The 18,427-nt window shown below is 52.8% G+C and overlaps 1 protein-coding gene across 1 annotated transcript in view; it reads right to left on the bottom strand.

The window, feature by feature from the left end:
- Nucleotides 1-17,823, bottom strand: part of MUC4 (mucin 4, cell surface associated) — a 31,360-nt gene extending 13,537 nt beyond the window's left edge. The window contains exons 1-15 of the mRNA XM_057306667.1: nt 14,946-17,823; nt 12,666-14,165; nt 12,210-12,450; nt 11,779-11,885; nt 10,161-11,540; nt 9,665-9,817; nt 8,242-8,375; nt 7,173-7,337; nt 6,763-6,918; nt 5,636-5,766; nt 3,931-4,019; nt 2,002-2,181; nt 1,694-1,819; nt 779-898; nt 215-423 (exon numbers count right to left, since the gene is read on the bottom strand). Of these exons, the coding sequence (XP_057162650.1) occupies nt 215-423; nt 779-898; nt 1,694-1,819; nt 2,002-2,181; nt 3,931-4,019; nt 5,636-5,766; nt 6,763-6,918; nt 7,173-7,337; nt 8,242-8,375; nt 9,665-9,817; nt 10,161-11,540; nt 11,779-11,885; nt 12,210-12,450; nt 12,666-14,165; nt 14,946-17,799 (7,545 nt within the window). The 5' untranslated portion in view covers nt 17,800-17,823. The remainder of the gene's footprint in view (nt 1-214; nt 424-778; nt 899-1,693; nt 1,820-2,001; nt 2,182-3,930; nt 4,020-5,635; nt 5,767-6,762; nt 6,919-7,172; nt 7,338-8,241; nt 8,376-9,664; nt 9,818-10,160; nt 11,541-11,778; nt 11,886-12,209; nt 12,451-12,665; nt 14,166-14,945) is intronic.
- Between the last annotated feature and the right edge of the window lie 604 nt (nt 17,824-18,427).

The following is an 18,427-nucleotide window of genomic DNA, read 5'->3' as shown; positions in this document are numbered from 1 at the left end:
TAATATTATGATCCTCATTTCACTATAAGAAAACTGAGGCACTGGAAGTTCAGTCATTTCTTCAGGATCACGTGGCTGATGGAGCCCTGACCCAAATCCCACTCTCCAGGGTTGACTCTCGAACCACTACACTGGCCAGGTGCGTCCTCCCTCCCTGCTGCCCTGTTCCCTTCTTCCTTCTTCCTGTCCTCCTTGGGGCCCCTGCCGCACTCACTGTGATGGGGCTCAGGCTGTTGGTGTCGTATTTGGCTGCAAAGGCAATGAAGTTGGTGGCCTGGGCCGAGCCAGTCTGGGCGGTACGGCCCTGCAGCAGAAACGAGGAGTTTCCATCCCAGGCCCGGACCAGCTGGAAGTCCCCCAGCCCATTGAAGGTGAAATTGGCACCATCCAAGGTGGTGATGTGGGGGTCCCCAAACATCCAGGCTGGAAGAAAGGAGAGACCACGATGGCACAGCAGGCCAGGGAAGGATCTGAGATCCCCCAACCCCTCTAGGCCGACTCAAGCCTGGGAGATGTACATGGAATATAGAACCATCCCCAGAGGCCCCCTTGCACTTTTTCGCCCCCACCCAAATTCGCATCATTATCTCTGCCCCGCCCAGCACTTCCCCAACGCCATGTACAAAGCCCCTCCCTTTGCCATAGGCGCACACTGGACCATCTCCACCCCGTGGCCGCAGCCCTGCCCCAGGAAGCTCGTGCTGCCTGGTCCAGGCCCCGAGAAGCTACTCCTCCCCAGCTGCTCTGCTTCCGCGCTGCCCGGCCCCAGCAGCCTCACCGGGCCGCGGGGGCCGGTACCCCGCACAGCCGATGCGCGGCCGCCTTTGCTGGTACAGGGCACAGAAGGACGGCTTGTCGTTCCAGCGGCAGCACCAGTTCTGTGGCTCCAGGTCCTCATCTGTGGAGAAGAGCAGCACGTTGCCAGGAGACAGAGGACCTGCAGAAGTTCCTGCCGGAAGCTTTGGTGGGGCAGGATGATGCGGGTAAGCAAAGGCATGGCTTGGGAATCGGGCACACCTCGGGGCAGATCCTGCCCTGCTCCGTGGCCTCAGGCCATTGACCTTCTCCCCTGCAGGCTTGCTGGAGCTGTGTGCGGCAACGCCCCCAGGTGGGCCGGGCTCGGGGCTGGGGCCCAAGAGCTTTCTTTCCTGAAGGGTGGGGCCGAATCCCCCTGCTCTCAATATGCAGTAGTGGGGGGGGGGTGACTGATGGTCTGAGGAACTATGGGGACTGCTGTGATTGTCGGGGGTAGGGGGGTGGCAGGGGGTGGAGGGAAGAGGCACATTACGCTGGTCCCCCAACCTTGTGCTCTCTAGCTCCTCTGGAGGGTCTCTGTGGGAGAGGACAACCCGCTAATCTGGATCCAGAGAGACAGGGTCAGACTGGTCCCCTCTTCTTCCCTCGAAAGATGCCCCCACTCTTGTCTGGGGCTATGGGGCCAGGTGAAGATGGGGCAAAGGGCACTCGATCGTAAATCCCCAGGATGTCAGCTGGAAGGGATGTTGGAAGCTTCCCAACGTTCCAGGATCAGGAAATTAATGGCCAGAGAGGGGAGGCAGCTGGGAGGAATGGGGACAAAAGGCTTCTTTCTTCGGGTCCCACTGCTTGGCTTGGAGCCCAGGCCTGGTCTCCAACAGAGAAGAGTAGGGAGCTCCAGAGAAGGTGGGGGTGAGATCTCTGTGGACACACGTACCAAACTGCCAAGGAGCGGGCACTCTCCAGCCTTGGAGAAGCTCGCCCCAGGGCCCGTAGCTGCAGCACACGCCCCCGCGCCAGGAAGAGAAGCTGCACAGCTGCCTGCTGCCGAGGCCCCACCAGCCTGCGACAAGGACAGAGTACTCAGGCCCAGAGGTGGGGGGGGGGGGGGGCGGGAATGGGGGGCGTTTCTGGGGAGGGGCCCAGGGTGTCCTGGAAAGGACAGGTCAGGTGTGAGCAGAGGGTAGGTGGCTGGGCTTATGGGGGACAGTGGGGATGCCCCAAGAGACGGGAAGGAGGTGTTACCCATGCTGATGGGTTGGAAGCGTGAGTCCCATAGTCCCTGCTGCCAGGAGCAAGGGCAGGAGATCTGGTTCCAGCCCCATGTGGGCCACTGAGGCTGTCTATGCAACCACTGCAGGCACCTGAGACGGTAGTTGGGCCTTTCCTCCCTGTGCAGGCTGTAGACCTGCAGGCCCCGGAGGCCTAGAGGAACAGAGGGAGGAGGGGTTATCCCAGGGCCTAGGCCGCAAGCTCTAGCAACCAAACTCATAAACGCTCCCTCTGTATGCCACCTCCCCCACTGTGGACAGCAATTCCCCAGGTGGGACAAAGTTCAGACTGGCCCCTTTTATGTGACCTCCAGAAGCCCTTAAAGCTTGGATCTTAGTGGGAAACCCTGGGACAAGTGCTGGGCAAGGAGGCCTCACCCACACCCACTCGGAGCCAGACCCTATTTCTGAGCTTCAATCCACTGATTCCCCACATTCCCATCTGCCGCTCTGAACTCCACCAGTACCTTCCAGTCTCCCCAAACCAGTCCCTCCTCATGCATCCTCTACCTCACTAAGGGACGCCTCCAGCCGCCAGCTCAGACCCTTAGCTTTCATCCCCGACCCTCCCCTCCCCCAGCACACACGTCAGTGGCCGAAGCAGCCAGGACAGAAGCCGATGCCCAGCAGCCGGCTGGGGGCTTGCTCCAGCACCATGAGGCTGAGGAAGCGTCCTCGTGCCTGAGGCCATCCTTGGAAGCGAGAAGTAACTGGGCGAAGAAACCCTGCTAGAGGTTTGAGTCTAAATTGACCTTTAACTGTAAGTTACATACTGCCGGCCCCAATAGCCCGGAGTGAGAAGGGGGCTCCAGCATCCAGTAAGCACAACAGGACATAATGTATTAGATTTTGACCCTGTTCCCACACAAAAGAAGAAATTATCAAGATAACTACAATTTGTTAAGGTTTTTTTAAAAAATAATTATTGTTTATGATTATCTGTTCACGTATCTTCTCTACAATGGCCTGAAAAATCAGGTATTCTCCCCCAAAACACACACACACACACACAGACACACATACACACACACACACACACACACACACACACACACACACTATCATACTGTGTCCCCATATTGTATCAGATGCATCTTGATAGAAGGGCCCTGAATCTGACAGGGCAGCTCTCTCCACAAGATGGCACCCATGATTTGACTTAGCTTCTGTTTACCAAAAGTTCTTGTCACAGAGCAAACAGAAGTGGGTTTATGCTTCACAGTCTACATGGCTGATTTCTAATGCTAAACCGTCCTTCATTCCGGGCACATTTCGGGAACTATTATTTCTGTCCCGTTGGGGCCTCTGGACAATAGATAGAGTCATGTCCCATGGGGCCTTCTGATACTGAAGCACTGGCCTTCTTAACAGAGTGAGAGCTATTTGAGAGCAAACATAGTCAGTCTTTTTCCTTTTTTCTCCCCCTTCCTATTTCTGGCTCTTAGCACACAGCAGGTGCTCAATAAATGATGACTGGCTGAATGTCAGACTTCTGGACCTCCCCTCGGTAGATTCCCTTCGGGGATATCATCTGGGTTCTCATTCCTGCTCTGGGACAGGACACCTCGAGTACTGTCTTCACTGTCCATTCATATCCCCACCTCCTGCCATAGCCCTGTCCTCACTTCCAGGGTCTGGGCCCCCACCAAGAGACTTGGGTTTGGCTCCTCCCAGGGAGGAGACATAGCCCCACCTGGGACTGTACTTTGTGAGGGCACCGAAGGTACCAGGTGCACCTGGATAGTGTCAAGTCCTGATTACCCTTGGGGGTCCGTTGTGCAAGGACACCCTTTGGGGTGTTGGAGATGTTAGAGGGCTGCCTCGCTAGGACTTTCATGACTCATGGAGCTGAGGACAGAGAGGATTTGAGTCCAGCTCATGTGGGGAGAGGTGGCGCTGTTACCTGAGTTGGAATTCAGGAATTGGTCTGGTAGATACTTCTGCCACATTGGCTGGGATGTCAGTGGGCTGTTTTCAAAATGCCCATCTCCACTGTGGGCAAAGGAAAGAATCGCAGGCCTCTGTCACACACGGGGTCTCTCCCCTCAGGCGGCGAGTTATACATTCATCCAGCCGGTTGGACAGTCACTCGGTCCAGGTGGTCATTCGATACCGGTCAGTCAGCCAGTCAGTTCATCAGCCAGCCAGCCAGCATCTCTGGCCCCCAGCCGCAAGCCGGAGAGGGCAGAGACGGGGGGCGAAGGGTGGGAAGGCTCTGATTTATTCTACATCTGACCGCTAACTCTGAGAAGCTGGTCATGAGACAGGGGCGTGAACACAACAGAGTCCAGGCCTCCTTCTGAGGAGTTTCCCTTCAGTGGGGGATTGGACAGAGGGCTGTGTAGGGGAGCGTACGTCATGATGCTAAGAGCTGGTCTCTGCATTTAGACGGGCATGGATTCCATGCCTGGTCCCAGCACTCAGTAGCACAGTAGCCACGAGGAAACTGCCTAATCTCCTTGGTTCTCAGTTGTCACAACAGTAGAAAAGAGACAACAGTAGCACCCGCCTCACGGCATGGCGAGGATTAAATGCAGTAACATTTGTAGACCCCTCAGAACTGAGCGAGGACCTGATACAATGGGAGAACACCCCTTGGTGTTGAGGTTCACGGCGCTGCTCCAGGAAAAGCGGAGTCTGGGCACGTGCCTCCGAGCTGTGACTCCTGACCTTTCCTCCTCTCTGCCACAGGATAGGTGAGGCACACAGGTGTGACACCTTCCACGGGCTACTCAGGAAGCTGGGAAATCTCTAGCTGGTTGGATAATTCCACTCCTATCTCTTTCTGAGCACGTCAAAAAGCAAGGGAGGGAATGGAATTATAGGGGCAACCCTGAACACCAACTAAGAGAATTTGCAGCAATGACCAGTAACAAATGCTATGTGACCTTCACAACTGATTGCATCTTCACAACCAGCATCTGGAAACACTGTGGTTGAGAGCTGTTGTCAGAGACCGAGTCACCTTCACACACAGGAATCCACAGTCCCATCCATGGCTCCCTCCCTCCACTCTCTGCCTTGCCCACTGACCCCACACAAGCTGTTGGTGCCCCTGGGTGAGGGGCTCATGCTCAGCCCAGCAGAAGCCAGGAGGGCAGATTTCAGCCTCAAATGGCCAGGTGCAAGTTCCTTCTCTGCCACTTCTATCTCTGTGACTTTGGGCAATTACTGATCTACTTTTACCTCAGTTTTCTTATCTGTAGAATGAGTGGTAAAGAGTATCTCCCTCATGGGTTGTTGTGATAATTGAATGAAATAATGCATATTAAGGTAGTTAGTGTAATAAATGTTGGCTGTTATTATTATGATACTTGAGAGGTCAAGAGAGGTTGGCCAATGTCAGTAGAAATCAGAGAAGTCAAAGTTCTGGGAATTATTATGAAGCATGGGGATTGAGTTGGGAAAGAGAATGGCCGGGTGAATGGGCATCTTTTAATGTAAAACAGCAAGGAGTGGGAACTGGAGTTGGTGTGAGCCTGAGACATCAGCAAGATGGATTCATACCTTGTCCTGGGGGGGGGGGTGAGAGTGGGTGTGCACCAAAAACCCCACCCTGCACCACTTTCTAGTATCTGCTCGGTGCTGACTGTCCATCCCCGTCCTACCTGGAGAAGCCCATGAGGACTGGGTTGCCTGGCCGCTGGGTCACGTCCCACTGCATACCACCACTTTGGTAAAGAAACAGGGCATAGGACCTGCTCCCATCCGTGGAGAGGATGGCCTGGTAAGTGTTGGTCTGGAGGTCGGTTGGAGACAAACATAGGGATGCCTGTGAGAGATCTGGGGTCTCCTCCCCAATGTCCCATCACCCCAGGCACCATCCTGCCTGGACACACACATCATTGTTTCCTGGCCTACACAGAGCAAGTTTGGAATTGTGCCAAACTTGGGCAGCTTTCACCGTAGGGGTCAAAGCACCTACCATGGTGGGATTTGCCTTCTTTGTGACTTCGGTCCAGGGAGGGGTGATAAAGGGCCCTGGATTAGGATCCAGTGAGAAGACAGTTTGTGTGAAAAAGCTTCAGGACTCAGAAAGATTATCCACCACCCCCAGAGAGCCGAGAGAGGCCTATTTAACTTCCTCTGGGAATTTTTTAAGGACATTGTTCAAATGTCCCCTCAACCTGAATATTGTGGATGGACCACAGAGGTGAGACTGGAGGTTCTCTGAAGGCAGATGCCAAGCACGGCTTGTACCAAGTAGGTAACCAATGACCTTGTTGAACCAATGAAGAAGTGAGTGACTTAGACCACACACAAGGGCTGTAAGAGCTGAGTCCCAGGGGGGAAGACTGAGGACACTGTGTGGGATGACAATTGCCACTGGATGGCTTTGCTTCTGAGGGCTGGAGTTGGAAGTCAGAAAGCCTCAGTTCCAAGCTTGGCTTTGTCATTTGGTAGCTGGGTGACCTTGAGCAGATTGCTTAACCTCTCTAACCATTGTCTTCCTCATCTCTAAAATGTGGGTAATAATATCAGGTTGAGCCATATAAAATTGCCAATAGCCAGCCATTTTTTGACTTACAAAATTGACTTACAAAACTCCATTTCCTATGTTCCAACCCAATGAGTACTAGGTGAGTGCTCAGCAAACACGGTGGGGTGAGAAGGTGCTATAACTCACAATCTGTCCCTGAATCAGAGCGCATGTTAGAAGAATGGCCCCTGCCCAGGGTTCTAGGCTGTCTGACTTCCAGATGGTTCACAGGGAGCTATCCATTGGTCCACTTACCCCGAAGGTCCACCGGGAGGGATAAGCAGGGGCATTGACCCACGTGACCTTTAGGGTCCACATGGCTTTATAGTTCCAGGTGTATGTGAACTCTTTAATCCAAGACTCCACCTGCCAGACTAGCGGGTTGTATTCATTATAGAGGGTCTCATATTCCTAGGGAAGGAAAGCAGATAAGACAAGGAAATGAAGGTCCCACCTGCAGGCCTTCTCATGGTCGTGAAAGAGTATTCCCAAGTCTATGTAACAGTCCTGCTCTGCTTCCTCCCCACCCTCATATTTAAACATCACCCCCTGCCCACACAGCCCAGGCTCTGCCGGCAGGAGCACTTGCACACCCTCCACATAGCCCTTTGTCTCTCCTTGCTGGATGCTGGGGGATCCTGAATGCTGGACTTTGAAAGGCTCACCTGGTAAAATATGGTTCCCCGGCCACTGGAAAAATCAGCATCATCCCAGAATGGAGCCACCATGGCCACAGGGTCCCAGCCTGTGAAGCCTCTAAGAGGGGGATTGGGGTAGGAGAAAATCTGATACTCTGACTTCGGGAAAATGATCTGGCCATTATCTGTGAACTGAACACAAAAGTTCGCTGGTTAGTATTTAGGGAGGGAGAGAGGGACGGGGGCAGGGAGAAAACATCCCAGCCTTCGGCCAGCTCCTCAGAAGTGTGACCCCCAAGGACCTCTCTGGGTAGAACTGTAGAGATGTCAGCAACTTCTGCAAGGTCATCTCATTCATCTCGCTGCCGGCTGGGAGGGCCCCCTTTACACAGTTCTCACACAAATGCTCCTCACCTGCAGACGCTCCTCTGTTTTAAGTCCTTCCTGACATGGTAGGTTTGCCCTGCTTCCCACCTATAGACAGTCCCATCACAGAGCAGAGCCCTGTGGGTGAGTCCCCGCAGAGCCATCCTGAGGCTCCATCCACATCAGACGAGGCTAAGAGGATTGCTACCCTCAGTCCCAACGCTGTGTTGCCCTATCTTAGTGTGTCCTGCCCCAGCCCCCCACCCCCACCACAGAGACCTACAGGGGCCACGACTGCCATTCCAACTCTCTGCCAGGAGACAAGGTGTACTTGGACCAAGGAGCCAGGAGATACTCATAGAAACAGCATTAAAAGACAGTTTCCCAAGTAGAGCTTCCTACGCATATAAAGGCCCGGAGATCAGGGGAGAGCTTACAGGGCCCCGAGACCTCTCTACTAAGGTAAACACACTTTTGTCCATGAGGGTAGGAGGGCCTGGCCTAGCTCCCAGTGGTCCTCAGCCGGCAGCCGGGCATTAAAGACTGTACGTGCAAACTGCGCCAGGGCAGGGACACCGTAGGTGCCTCACAAGTGCTGCTTGCTGCATTCTCCCTTCCTCTGGGCCAGGGTCATGGTCACAGGGCCATCTCCAAGCCCCTGGAGAAAGAAGCAGAGTCTGGGGAACACAGGTCACGGGTCCTGCCCTTTGAGCTGCAGCTGGGGACTCACATAGAGATAGTCCCGGAGAGAGGAGCCAAGAGGGAAGCCAATCTGGGGCTTGAAGAGTGGGGAAGTGAAGTCCACGGTCTTCTTGACAAACTCCCGGTCTCCGACACTTGACCCGTAGGGGAAGAGGGAAACACCTGGGCCAGTACAAAGAAGGGCAGGAAATTCTCAAGGGCCTTGACTTCTTTAGGGCTGACAGAGAGCTTCCCCAAGCTGCTCCTCCACCCAACTGGGACCCCTCAAGGACCCTCTGTCCCCCTCTCTGCTTACATTTAACCCATCTCTTCATTTTACCCCTTTAGTGGGAAATCTCATCCTACCATTTTGAAGAAAAACAGGTCCTGCTGTCAGAATACCAAGTTATTCTGCATCTGTTATGGTTCTCAAAATTCTTTCAAGGGTTCAAAGACAAACTCCTCCAGTGTTGTGAAGATCAGTAATTGAAATACCATTTCATAGAATGAGACTTGTTTCCTAAGACGGTATTTCTCTAGATACACTGGTGGACCCCCCAGAATTTGTCCTTGGACCCCTTAGAAGTCCTTGGGCTCTAGTTTGAGAAAACTTGTCCTAAATACTTCTCAAATGGGTCTCCTCCTTTCTTTCCTGGCTGCCCTCCCCTGGTTTGCTTGGAAAACCACAGCGGTCTGTATACAGCTCTCCTGATCTCCTGAAAATTCATCCAACACCCCAAACCCCATAGTACCATTCATAAATAGAGATCTAACCATGTCCTCCCTGGTTCCCTCACATGTCAGCTTCATTTCTCAATACTCTTCACCTTGTTTCCAGCACCCCCAAGCGCCTTGGGGATATCCTCCCCATGCAATACTAGGACTATTTTTCATGTCTACACCTTTATTCCAGCTCTTCAAGCCCTCCTGCCTGCTTGGGATGCTTCCCCTGCCCCAGCTCCTATTCCTTCTTTCCAGTAACCCTCCTCTTCACCTTGAGCACATCCCTACATCCCCTAGGGGCCTTCCATTGTCCTTGTCTAACACCCTACATTTATTCCTCTAATTGCACCTAACAAGGCAGGAGATCTGTCTCCTACCAAACAGCACCTGGATCATTTCTTATCTCCACCTCCTAGCCCAGGGCCATGTACAAAGCCAGCCCTCAGCACCCAACTCTGAGGCTGTCTCATACTTCCCCGTGAGAGCTTAGACCTGAGAGAGCGGTCTATGAGCAAGCAGGCTGAGACTGAGTATTCAGTTACATTATCCTCTAAAGGGGATATGGGAGCAGCTGGACATCCCATGGCCCAGATGAGGCAGTAGAGAGATCCACAGACCCAGCTCCCCCAGCTACCCAAAAGGGCCCTCACTGGTAGATCTAATCAAGCTGCTATAACTACAGCATCCATATCTGGCTCAATTTTCTCCATCCCAGAGTGGAGGGACCCCAGACCTACAGACTCACTTACTGTTCTCGGGCTTGATAGGGATTGGAGCAGCTGTTGAGTGTGTGCCTATGGACGGTCTAGGTGAGAAGGTTGTATGGGTCTGGGAGGTTGTTGAGGGTACTGATGGTGTTGTCCTTCTCTGGCTGCCTATCCTCAGTGAGGTTGTGATTGTTCCTGGACATGCAGGGAGAGAGAACTGGAGTGGGTCTTCTAGTCAGAAAGCAGTAGAGTCAAAGAGAGTCACAGACTTTAGGAGCTGGGAGAGACAGCCAGAAACTCTCTTGTCTACCTTCTGGCCCCACCCAAACTGCTTCCTGCACATAAGCAACTGTCTCCTGGGGTAGAGGGAAAGGTGACCTGTCACTCACCACACTCCCATTCACTTCATCTTCTTGTGGACCTGTCCTTAATCCTAGCCTGGTAATGTTAAATCACCATCCGTTCTCAAGCACTGCTTAGGCTGAATTGAGCCAATAGGGCCATCCTGAGAGACCAAGATGCTGGAGACAACACCTACCTGATGTCTGAGTCTTCACAGCGGAGCTTGAAGATGCTGTGGATGGTGGGAGGGTGCTGGTAATAGACAGAGGAGTAGAGGGACCTGAGAACAAGGTGGTGGAGTTCCAAGTGACGACAAAGACAGGAGCTAATTGAGTGAATGAAGAATTACTAGTTGAACTATAGAAATTCGATGTGGTCTCAGCAGAGGCCAAATTACCAGAGGAAGTAGACTCAGAGAAAGCATGGGATTTGGATGGCTGTACGCCATCAGACCAAGGTGAAGTTTTGTGGCTCATATCAGAAAGCAATGAAGTGCTTGCTGTCCCAGAGGTGGCTGTCTCCTGGGAAATGTCGTCCATAGGAGTGTATCCACTTGCAGAGGATGAAGGGGTTGATGTGATCCCTGGTGAGATAGTGCTGGTTTGCGATTCTCTGCTGGTCTCCATGGTCTGACTCGTGTGGTGCTGAGATGATGCCGTTGTCTCTGGAGCGGAAGTGAAGGAAGGGTGTGCTGTTGAGGAGCCCTCTCGTTCAGTTGTCATGGAGACTGCTGAGGTGACTGGACTAAAACTTCCCGTTTCAGTTTGTGACGTGTGTTTTGTGTTTCCTCCTGGCGTGTCTGTTGTAGTTGGTGCTGTGGGGACCTCTGATGTCATGGGAGGTGTGCTGCTTACAGTAGAAGAGGATGAAATGTCACCTGTGGAGGCTGAGGACGTGGGCACTTCTGACGATGTGGAAGGCTTGTGGCTGACACGGGAAGGAGATGGACTGCTTGCTGTCGCAGAGGTGGCTGTGTCCTGGGAAATGTCGTCCATAGGAGTGTATCCACCTGCAGAGGATGAAGGGGTTGATGTGATCCCTGGTGAGATAGTGCTGGTTTGCGATTCTCTGCTGGTCTCTATGGTCTGACTCGTGTGGTGCTGAGATGATGCCGTTGTCTCTGGAGCGGAAGTGAAGGAAGGGCGTGCTTTTGAGGAGCCCTCTCGTTCAGTTGTCATGGAGACTGCTGAGGTGACTGGACTAAAACTTCCCGTTTCAGTTTGTGACGTGTGTTTTGTGTTTCCTCCTGGCGTGTCTGTTGTAGTTGGTGCTGTGGGGACCTCTGATGTCATGGGAGGTGTGCTGCTTACAGTAGAAGAGGATGAAATGTCACCTGTGGAGGCTGAGGACGTGGGCACTTCCGACGATGTGGAAGGCTTGTGGCTGACACGGGAAGGAGATGGACTGCTTGCTGTCGCAGAGGTGGCTGTGTCCTGGGAAATGTCGTCCATAGGAGTGTATCCACCTGCAGAGGATGAAGGGGTTGATGTGATCCCTGGTGAGATAGTGCTGGTTGGCGATTCTCTGCTGGTCTCCATGGTCTGACTCGTGTGGCGCTGAGAGGATGCCGTTGTCTCTGGAGCGGAAGTGAAGGAAGGGTGTGCTGTTGAGGAGCCCTCTCGTTCAGTTGTCATGGAGACTGCTGAGGTGACTGGACTAAAACTTCCCGTTTCAGTTTGTGACGTGTGTTTTGTGTTTCCTCCTGGCGTGTCTGTTGTAGTTGGTGCTGTGGGGACCTCTGATGTCATGGGAGGTGTGCTGCTTACAGTAGAAGAGGATGAAATGTCACCTTTGGAGGCTGAGGACGTGGGCACTTCTGACGATGTGGAAGGCTTGTGGCTGACACCGGAAGGAGATGGACTGCTTGCTGTCGCAGAGGTGGCTGTGTCCTGGGAAATGTCGTCCATAGGAGTGTATCCACCTGCAGAGGATGAAGGGGTTGATGTGATCCCTGGTGAGATAGTGCTGGTTGGCGATTCTCTGCTGGTCTCTATGGTCTGACTCGTGTGGCGCTGAGATGATGCCGTTGTCTCGGGAGCGGAAGTGAAGGAAGGGCGTGCTTTTGAGGAGCCCTCTCGTTCAGTTGTCATGGAGACTGCTGAGGTGACTGGACTAAAACTTCCCGTTTCAGTTTGTGACGTGTGTTTTGTGTTTCCTCCTGGCGTGTCTGTTGTAGTTGGTGCTGTGGGGACCTCTGATGTCATGGGAGGTGTGCTGCTTACAGTAGAAGAGGATGAAATGTCACCTGTGGAGGCTGAGGACGTGGGCACTTCTGACGATGTGGAAGGCTTGTGGCTGACACTGGAAGGAGATGGGGTGCTTGCTGTCGCAGAGGTGGCTGTGTCCTGGGAAATGTCGTCCATAGGAGTGTATCCACCTGCAGAGGATGAAGGGGTTGATGTGATCCCTGGTGAGATAGTGCTGGTTGGCGATTCTCTGCTGGTCTCTATGGTCTGACTCGTGTGGCGCTGAGATGATGCCGTTGTCTCGGGAGCGGAAGTGAAGGAAGGGCGTGCTTTTGAGGAGCCCTCTCGTTCAGTTGTCATGGAGACTGCTGAGGTGACTGGACTAAAACTTCCCGTTTCAGTTTGTGACGTGTGTTTTGTGTTTCCTCCTGGCGTGTCTGTTGTAGTTGGTGCTGTGGGGACCTCTGATGTCATGGGAGGTGTGCTGCTTACAGTAGAAGAGGATGAAATGTCACCTTTGGAGGCTGAGGACGTGGGCACTTCTGACGATGTGGAAGGCTTGTGGCTGACACGGGAAGGAGATGGAGTGCTTGCTGTCGCAGAGGTGGCTGTGTCCTGGGAAATGTCGTCCATAGGAGTGTATCCACCTGCAGAGGATGAAGGGGTTGATGTGATCCCTGGTGAGATAGTGCTGGTTGGCGATTCTCTGCTGGTCTCTATGGTCTGACTCGTGTGGCGCTGAGATGATGCCGTTGTCTCTGGAGCGGAAGTGAAGGAAGGGTGTGCTGTTGAGGAGCCCTCTCGTTCAGTTGTCATGGAGACTGCTGAGGTGACTGGACTAAAACTTCCCGTTTCAGTTTGTGACGTGTGTTTTGTGTTTCCTCCTGGCGTGTCTGTTGTAGTTGGTGCTGTGGGGACCTCTGATGTCATGGGAGGTGTGCTGCTTACAGTAGAAGAGGATGAAATGTCACCTGTGGAGGCTGAGGACGTGGGCACTTCCGACGATGTGGAAGGCTTGTGGCTGACACGGGAAGGAGATGGACTGCTTGCTGTCGCAGAGGTGGCTGTGTCCTGGGAAATGTCGTCCATAGGAGTGTATCCACCTGCAGAGGATGAAGGGGTTGATGTGATCCCTGGTGAGATAGTGCTGGTTGGCGATTCTCTGCTGGTCTCCATGGTCTGACTCATGTGGTGCTGAGATGATGCCGTTGTCTCTGGAGCGGAAGTGAAGGAAGGGTGTGCTGTTGAGGAGCCCTCTCGTTCAGTTGTCATGGAGACTGCTGAGGTGACTGGACTAAAACTTCCCGTTTCAGTTTGTGACGTGTGTTTTGTGTTTCCTCCTGGCGTGTCTGTTGTAGTTGGTGCTGTGGGGACCTCTGATGTCATGGGAGGTGTGCTGCTTACAGTAGAAGAGGATGAAATGTTACCTGTGGAGGCTGAGGACGTGGGCACTTCTGACGATGTGGAAGGCTTGTGGCTGACACGGGAAGGAGATGGAGTGCTTGCTGTCGCAGAGGTGGCTGTGTCCTGGGAAATGTCGTCCATAGGAGTGTATCCACCTGCAGAGGATGAAGGGGTTGATGTGATCCCTGGTGAGATAGTGCTGGTTGGCGATTCTCTGCTGGTCTCCATGGTCTGACTCGTGTGGTGCTGAGATGATGCCGTTGTCTCTGGAGCGGAAGTGAAGGAAGGGCGTGCTTTTGAGGAACCCTCTCGTTCAGTTGTCATGTAGACTGCTGAGGTGACTGGACTAAAACTTCCCGTTTCAGTTTGTGACGTGTGTTTTGTGTTTCCTCCTGGCGTGTCTGTTGTAGTTGGTACTGTGGGGACCTCTGATGTCATGGGAGGTGTGCTGCTTACAGTAGAAGAGGATGAAATGTCACCTGTGGAGGCTGAGGACGTGGGCACTTCCGACGATGTGGAAGGCTTGTGGCTGACACGGGAAGGAGATGGACTGCTTGCTGTCGCAGAGGTGGCTGTGTCCTGGGAAATGTCGTCCATAGGAGTGTATCCACCTGCAGAGGATGAAGGGGTTGATGTGATCCCTGGTGAGTTAGTGCTGGTTGGCGATTCTCTGCTGGTCTCCATGGTCTGACTCGTGTGGTGCTGAGATGATGCCGTTGTCTCTGGAGCGGAAGTGAAGGAAGGGTGTGTTGTTGAGGAGCCCTCTCGTTCAGTTGTCATGGAGACTGCTGAGGTGACTGGACTAAAACTTCCCGTTTCAGTTTGTGACGTGTGTTTTGTGTTTCCTCCTGGCGTGTCTGTTGTAGTTGGTGCTGTGGGGACCTCTGATGTCATGGGAGGTGTGCTGCTTACAGTAGAAGAGGATGAAATGTCACCTGTGGAGGCTGAGGACGTGGGCACTTCTGACGATGTGGAAGGCTTGTGGCTGACACCGGAAGGAGATGGACTGCTTGCTGTCGCAGAGGTGGCTGTGTCCTGGGAAATGTCGTCCATAGGAGTGTATCCACCTGCAGAGGATGAAGGGGTTGATGTGATCCCTGGTGAGATAGTGCTGGTTGGCGATTCTCTGCTGGTCTCTATGGTCTGACTCGTGTGGCGCTGAGATGATGCCGTTGTCTCTGGAGCGGAAGTGAAGGAAGGGTGTGCTGTTGAGGAGCCCTCTCGTTCAGTTGTCATGGAGACTGCTGAGGTGACTGGACTAAAACTTCCCGTTTCAGTTTGTGACGTGTGTTTTGTGTTTCCTCCTGGCGTGTCTGTTGTAGTTGGTACTGTGGGGACCTCTGATGTCATGGGAGGTGTGCTGCTTACAGTAGAAGAGGATGAAATGTCACCTGTGGAGGCTGAGGACGTGGGCACTTCCGACGATGTGGAAGGCTTGTGGCTGACACCGGAAGGAGATGGACTGCTTGCTGTCGCAGAGGTGGCTGTGTCCTGGGAAATGTCGTCCATAGGAGTGTATCCACCTGCAGAGGATGAAGGGGTTGATGTGATCCCTGGTGAGTTAGTGCTGGTTGGCGATTCTCTGCTGGTCTCCATGGTCTGACTCGTGTGGTGCTGAGATGATGCCGTTGTCTCTGGAGCGGAAGTGAAGGAAGGGTGTGTTGTTGAGGAGCCCTCTCGTTCAGTTGTCATGGAGACTGCTGAGGTGACTGGACTAAAACTTCCCGTTTCAGTTTGTGACGTGTGTTTTGTGTTTCCTCCTGGCGTGTCTGTTGTAGTTGGTGCTGTGGGGACCTCTGATGTCATGGGAGGTGTGCTGCTTACAGTAGAAGAGGATGAAATGTCACCTGTGGAGGCTGAGGACGTGGGCACTTCTGACGATGTGGAAGGCTTGTGGCTGACACCGGAAGGAGATGGAGTGCTTGCTGTCGCAGAAGTGGCTGTGTCCTGGGAAATGTCGTCCATAGGAGTGTATCCACTTGCAGAGGATGAAGGGGTTGATGTGATCCCTGGTGAGATAGTGCTGGTTTGCGATTCTCTGCTGGTCTCCATGGTCTGACTCGTGTGGCGCTGAGATGATGCCGTTGTCTCTGGAGCGGAAGTGAAGGAAGGGTGTGCTGTTGAGGAGCCCTCTCGTTCAGTTGTCATGGAGACTGCTGAGGTGACTGGACTAAAACTTCCCGTTTCAGTTTGTGACGTGTGTTTTGTGTTTCCTCCTGGCGTGTCTGTTGTAGTTGGTGCTGTGGGGACCTCTGATGTCATGGGAGGTGTGCTGCTTACAGTAGAAGAGGATGAAATGTCACCTTTGGAGGCTGAGGACGTGGGCACTTCTGACGATGTGGAAGGCTTGTGGCTGACACGGGAAGGAGATGGACTGCTTGCTTTCGCAGAGGTGGCTGTGTCCTGGGAAATGTCGTCCATAGGAGTGTATCCACCTGCAGAGGATGAAGGGGTTGATGTGATCCCTGGTGAGATAGTGCTGGTTTGCGATTTTCTGCTGGTCTCTATGGTCTGACTCGTGTGGCGCTGAGATGATGCCGTTGTCTCTGGAGCGGAAGTGAAGGAAGGGTGTGCTGTTGAGGAGCCCTCTCGTTCAGTTGTCATGGAGACTGCTGAGGTGACTGGACTAAAACTTCCCGTTTCAGTTTGTGACGTGTGTTTTGTGTTTCCTCCTGGCGTGTCTGTTGTAGTTGGTGCTGTGGGGACCTCTGATGTCATGGGAGGTGTGCTGCTTACAGTAGAAGAGGATGAAATGTCACCTGTGGAGGCTGAGGACGTGGGCACTTCCGACGATGTGGAAGGCTTGTGGCTGACACGGGAAGGAGATGGACTGCTTGCTGTCGCAGAGGTGGCTGTGTCCTGGGAAATGTCGTCCATAGGAGTGTATCCACCTGCAGAGGATGAAGGGGTTGATGTGATCCCTGGTGAGATAGTGCTGGTTGGCGATTCTCTGCTGGTCTCCATGGTCTGACTCATGTGGTGCTGAGATGATGCCGTTGTCTCTGGAGCGGAAGTGAAGGAAGGGTGTGCTGTTGAGGAGCCCTCTCGTTCAGTTGTCATGGAGACTGCTGAGGTGACTGGACTAAAACTTCCCGTTTCAGTTTGTGACGTGTGTTTTGTGTTTCCTCCTGGCGTGTCTGTTGTAGTTGGTGCTGTGGGGACCTCTGATGTCATGGGAGGTGTGCTGCTTACAGTAGAAGAGGATGAAATGTCACCTGTGGAGGCTGAGGACGTGGGCACTTCCGACGATGTGGAAGGCTTGTGGCTGACACGGGAAGGAGATGGACTGCTTGCTGTCGCAGAAGTGGCTGTGTCCTGGGAAATGTCGTCCATAGGAGTGTATCCACCTGCAGAGGATGAAGGGGTTGATGTGATCCCTGGTGAGATAGTGCTGGTTGGCGATTCTCTGCTGGTCTCCATGGTCTGACTCATGTGGTGCTGAGATGATGCTGTTGTCTCTGGAGCGGAAGTGAAGGAAGGGTGTGCTGTTGAGGAGCCCTCTCGTTCAGTTGTCATGGAGACTGCTGAGGTGACTGGACTAAAACTTCCCGTTTCAGTTTGTGACGTGTGTTTTGTGTTTCCTCCTGGCGTGTCTGTTGTAGTTGGTGCTGTGGGGACCTCTGATGTCATGGGAGGTGTGCTGCTTACAGTAGAAGAGGATGAAATGTTACCTGTGGAGGCTGAGGACGTGGGCACTTCTGACGATGTGGAAGGCTTGTGGCTGACACGGGAAGGAGATGGACTGCTTGCTGTCGCAGAGGTGGCTGTGTCCTGGGAAATGTCGTCCATAGGAGTGTATCCACCTGCAGAGGATGAAGGGGTTGATGTGATCCCTGGTGAGATAGTGCTGGTTGGCGATTCTCTGCTGGTCTCTATGGTCTGACTCGTGTGGCGCTGAGATGATGCCGTTGTCTCTGGAGCGGAAGTGAAGGAAGGGTGTGCTGTTGAGGAGCCCTCTCGTTCAGTTGTCATGGAGACTGCTGAGGTGACTGGACTAAAACTTCCCGTTTCAGTTTGTGACGTGTGTTTTGTGTTTCCTCCTGGCGTGTCTGTTGTAGTTGGTGCTGTGGGGACCTCTGATGTCATGGGAGGTGTGCTGCTTACAGTAGAAGAGGATGAAATGTCACCTGTGGAGGCTGAGGACGTGGGCACTTCTGACGATGTGGAAGGCTTGTGGCTGACACGGGAAGGAGATGGACTGCTTGCTGTCGCAGAGGTGGCTGTGTCCTGGGAAATGTCGTCCATAGGAGTGTATCCACTTGCAGAGGATGAAGGGGTTGATGTGATCCCTGGTGAGATAGTGCTGGTTTGCGATTCTCTGCTGGTCTCCATGGTCTGACTAGTGTTTTCTTTGGGTACTGTATTCCCTGGAATAGAAGAAGAAGAGTGTACTTTTGAGTGTCCCTCTCTTTCCATTTTTTATTGAAACTTTTGAGGTGACTGGAGTAAAACTTCCATTTCTCGTTGTGATTTGTGTGTTGTGTTTCTTACAGTGTTGTTTTTTGAGCTACTTTCCCTTAGCTCTCTGACATTGTTAGATTGTGTGGCTGGCAGTTGAATAGGATTTTCTGTGAGAAATGCTATTTGGCAGAATATGTTCACCTGTGGGGGTTGGAGTATCATACCGTTTTAATATAAGATGGAAGGACTTGAGATATGAGATTCTATTTCTTGAGACTATGAGTTTATAACTGTTTTTGCACATGTCCCTCTCTGTATCATAGTTGTCAGGAATTAATGGATATAAGGAATTTTTATTTAACCATGGCTAAGATTTCTATTCACATAGGTGACAACTAGTCTTAAATAATATGGTAAGGAATATTTGTGGTAGCATTTTGTCTCCATTAGCAATTAGTTTGGAAGTGTAGTA

The sequence above is a fragment of the Ursus arctos genome, unplaced genomic scaffold, assembly GCF_023065955.2.
Source record: "Ursus arctos isolate Adak ecotype North America unplaced genomic scaffold, UrsArc2.0 scaffold_4, whole genome shotgun sequence".
Taxonomy (NCBI): Eukaryota; Metazoa; Chordata; class Mammalia; order Carnivora; family Ursidae; genus Ursus; species Ursus arctos.
This window is presented reverse-complemented; position numbering and strand designations above follow the sequence as displayed.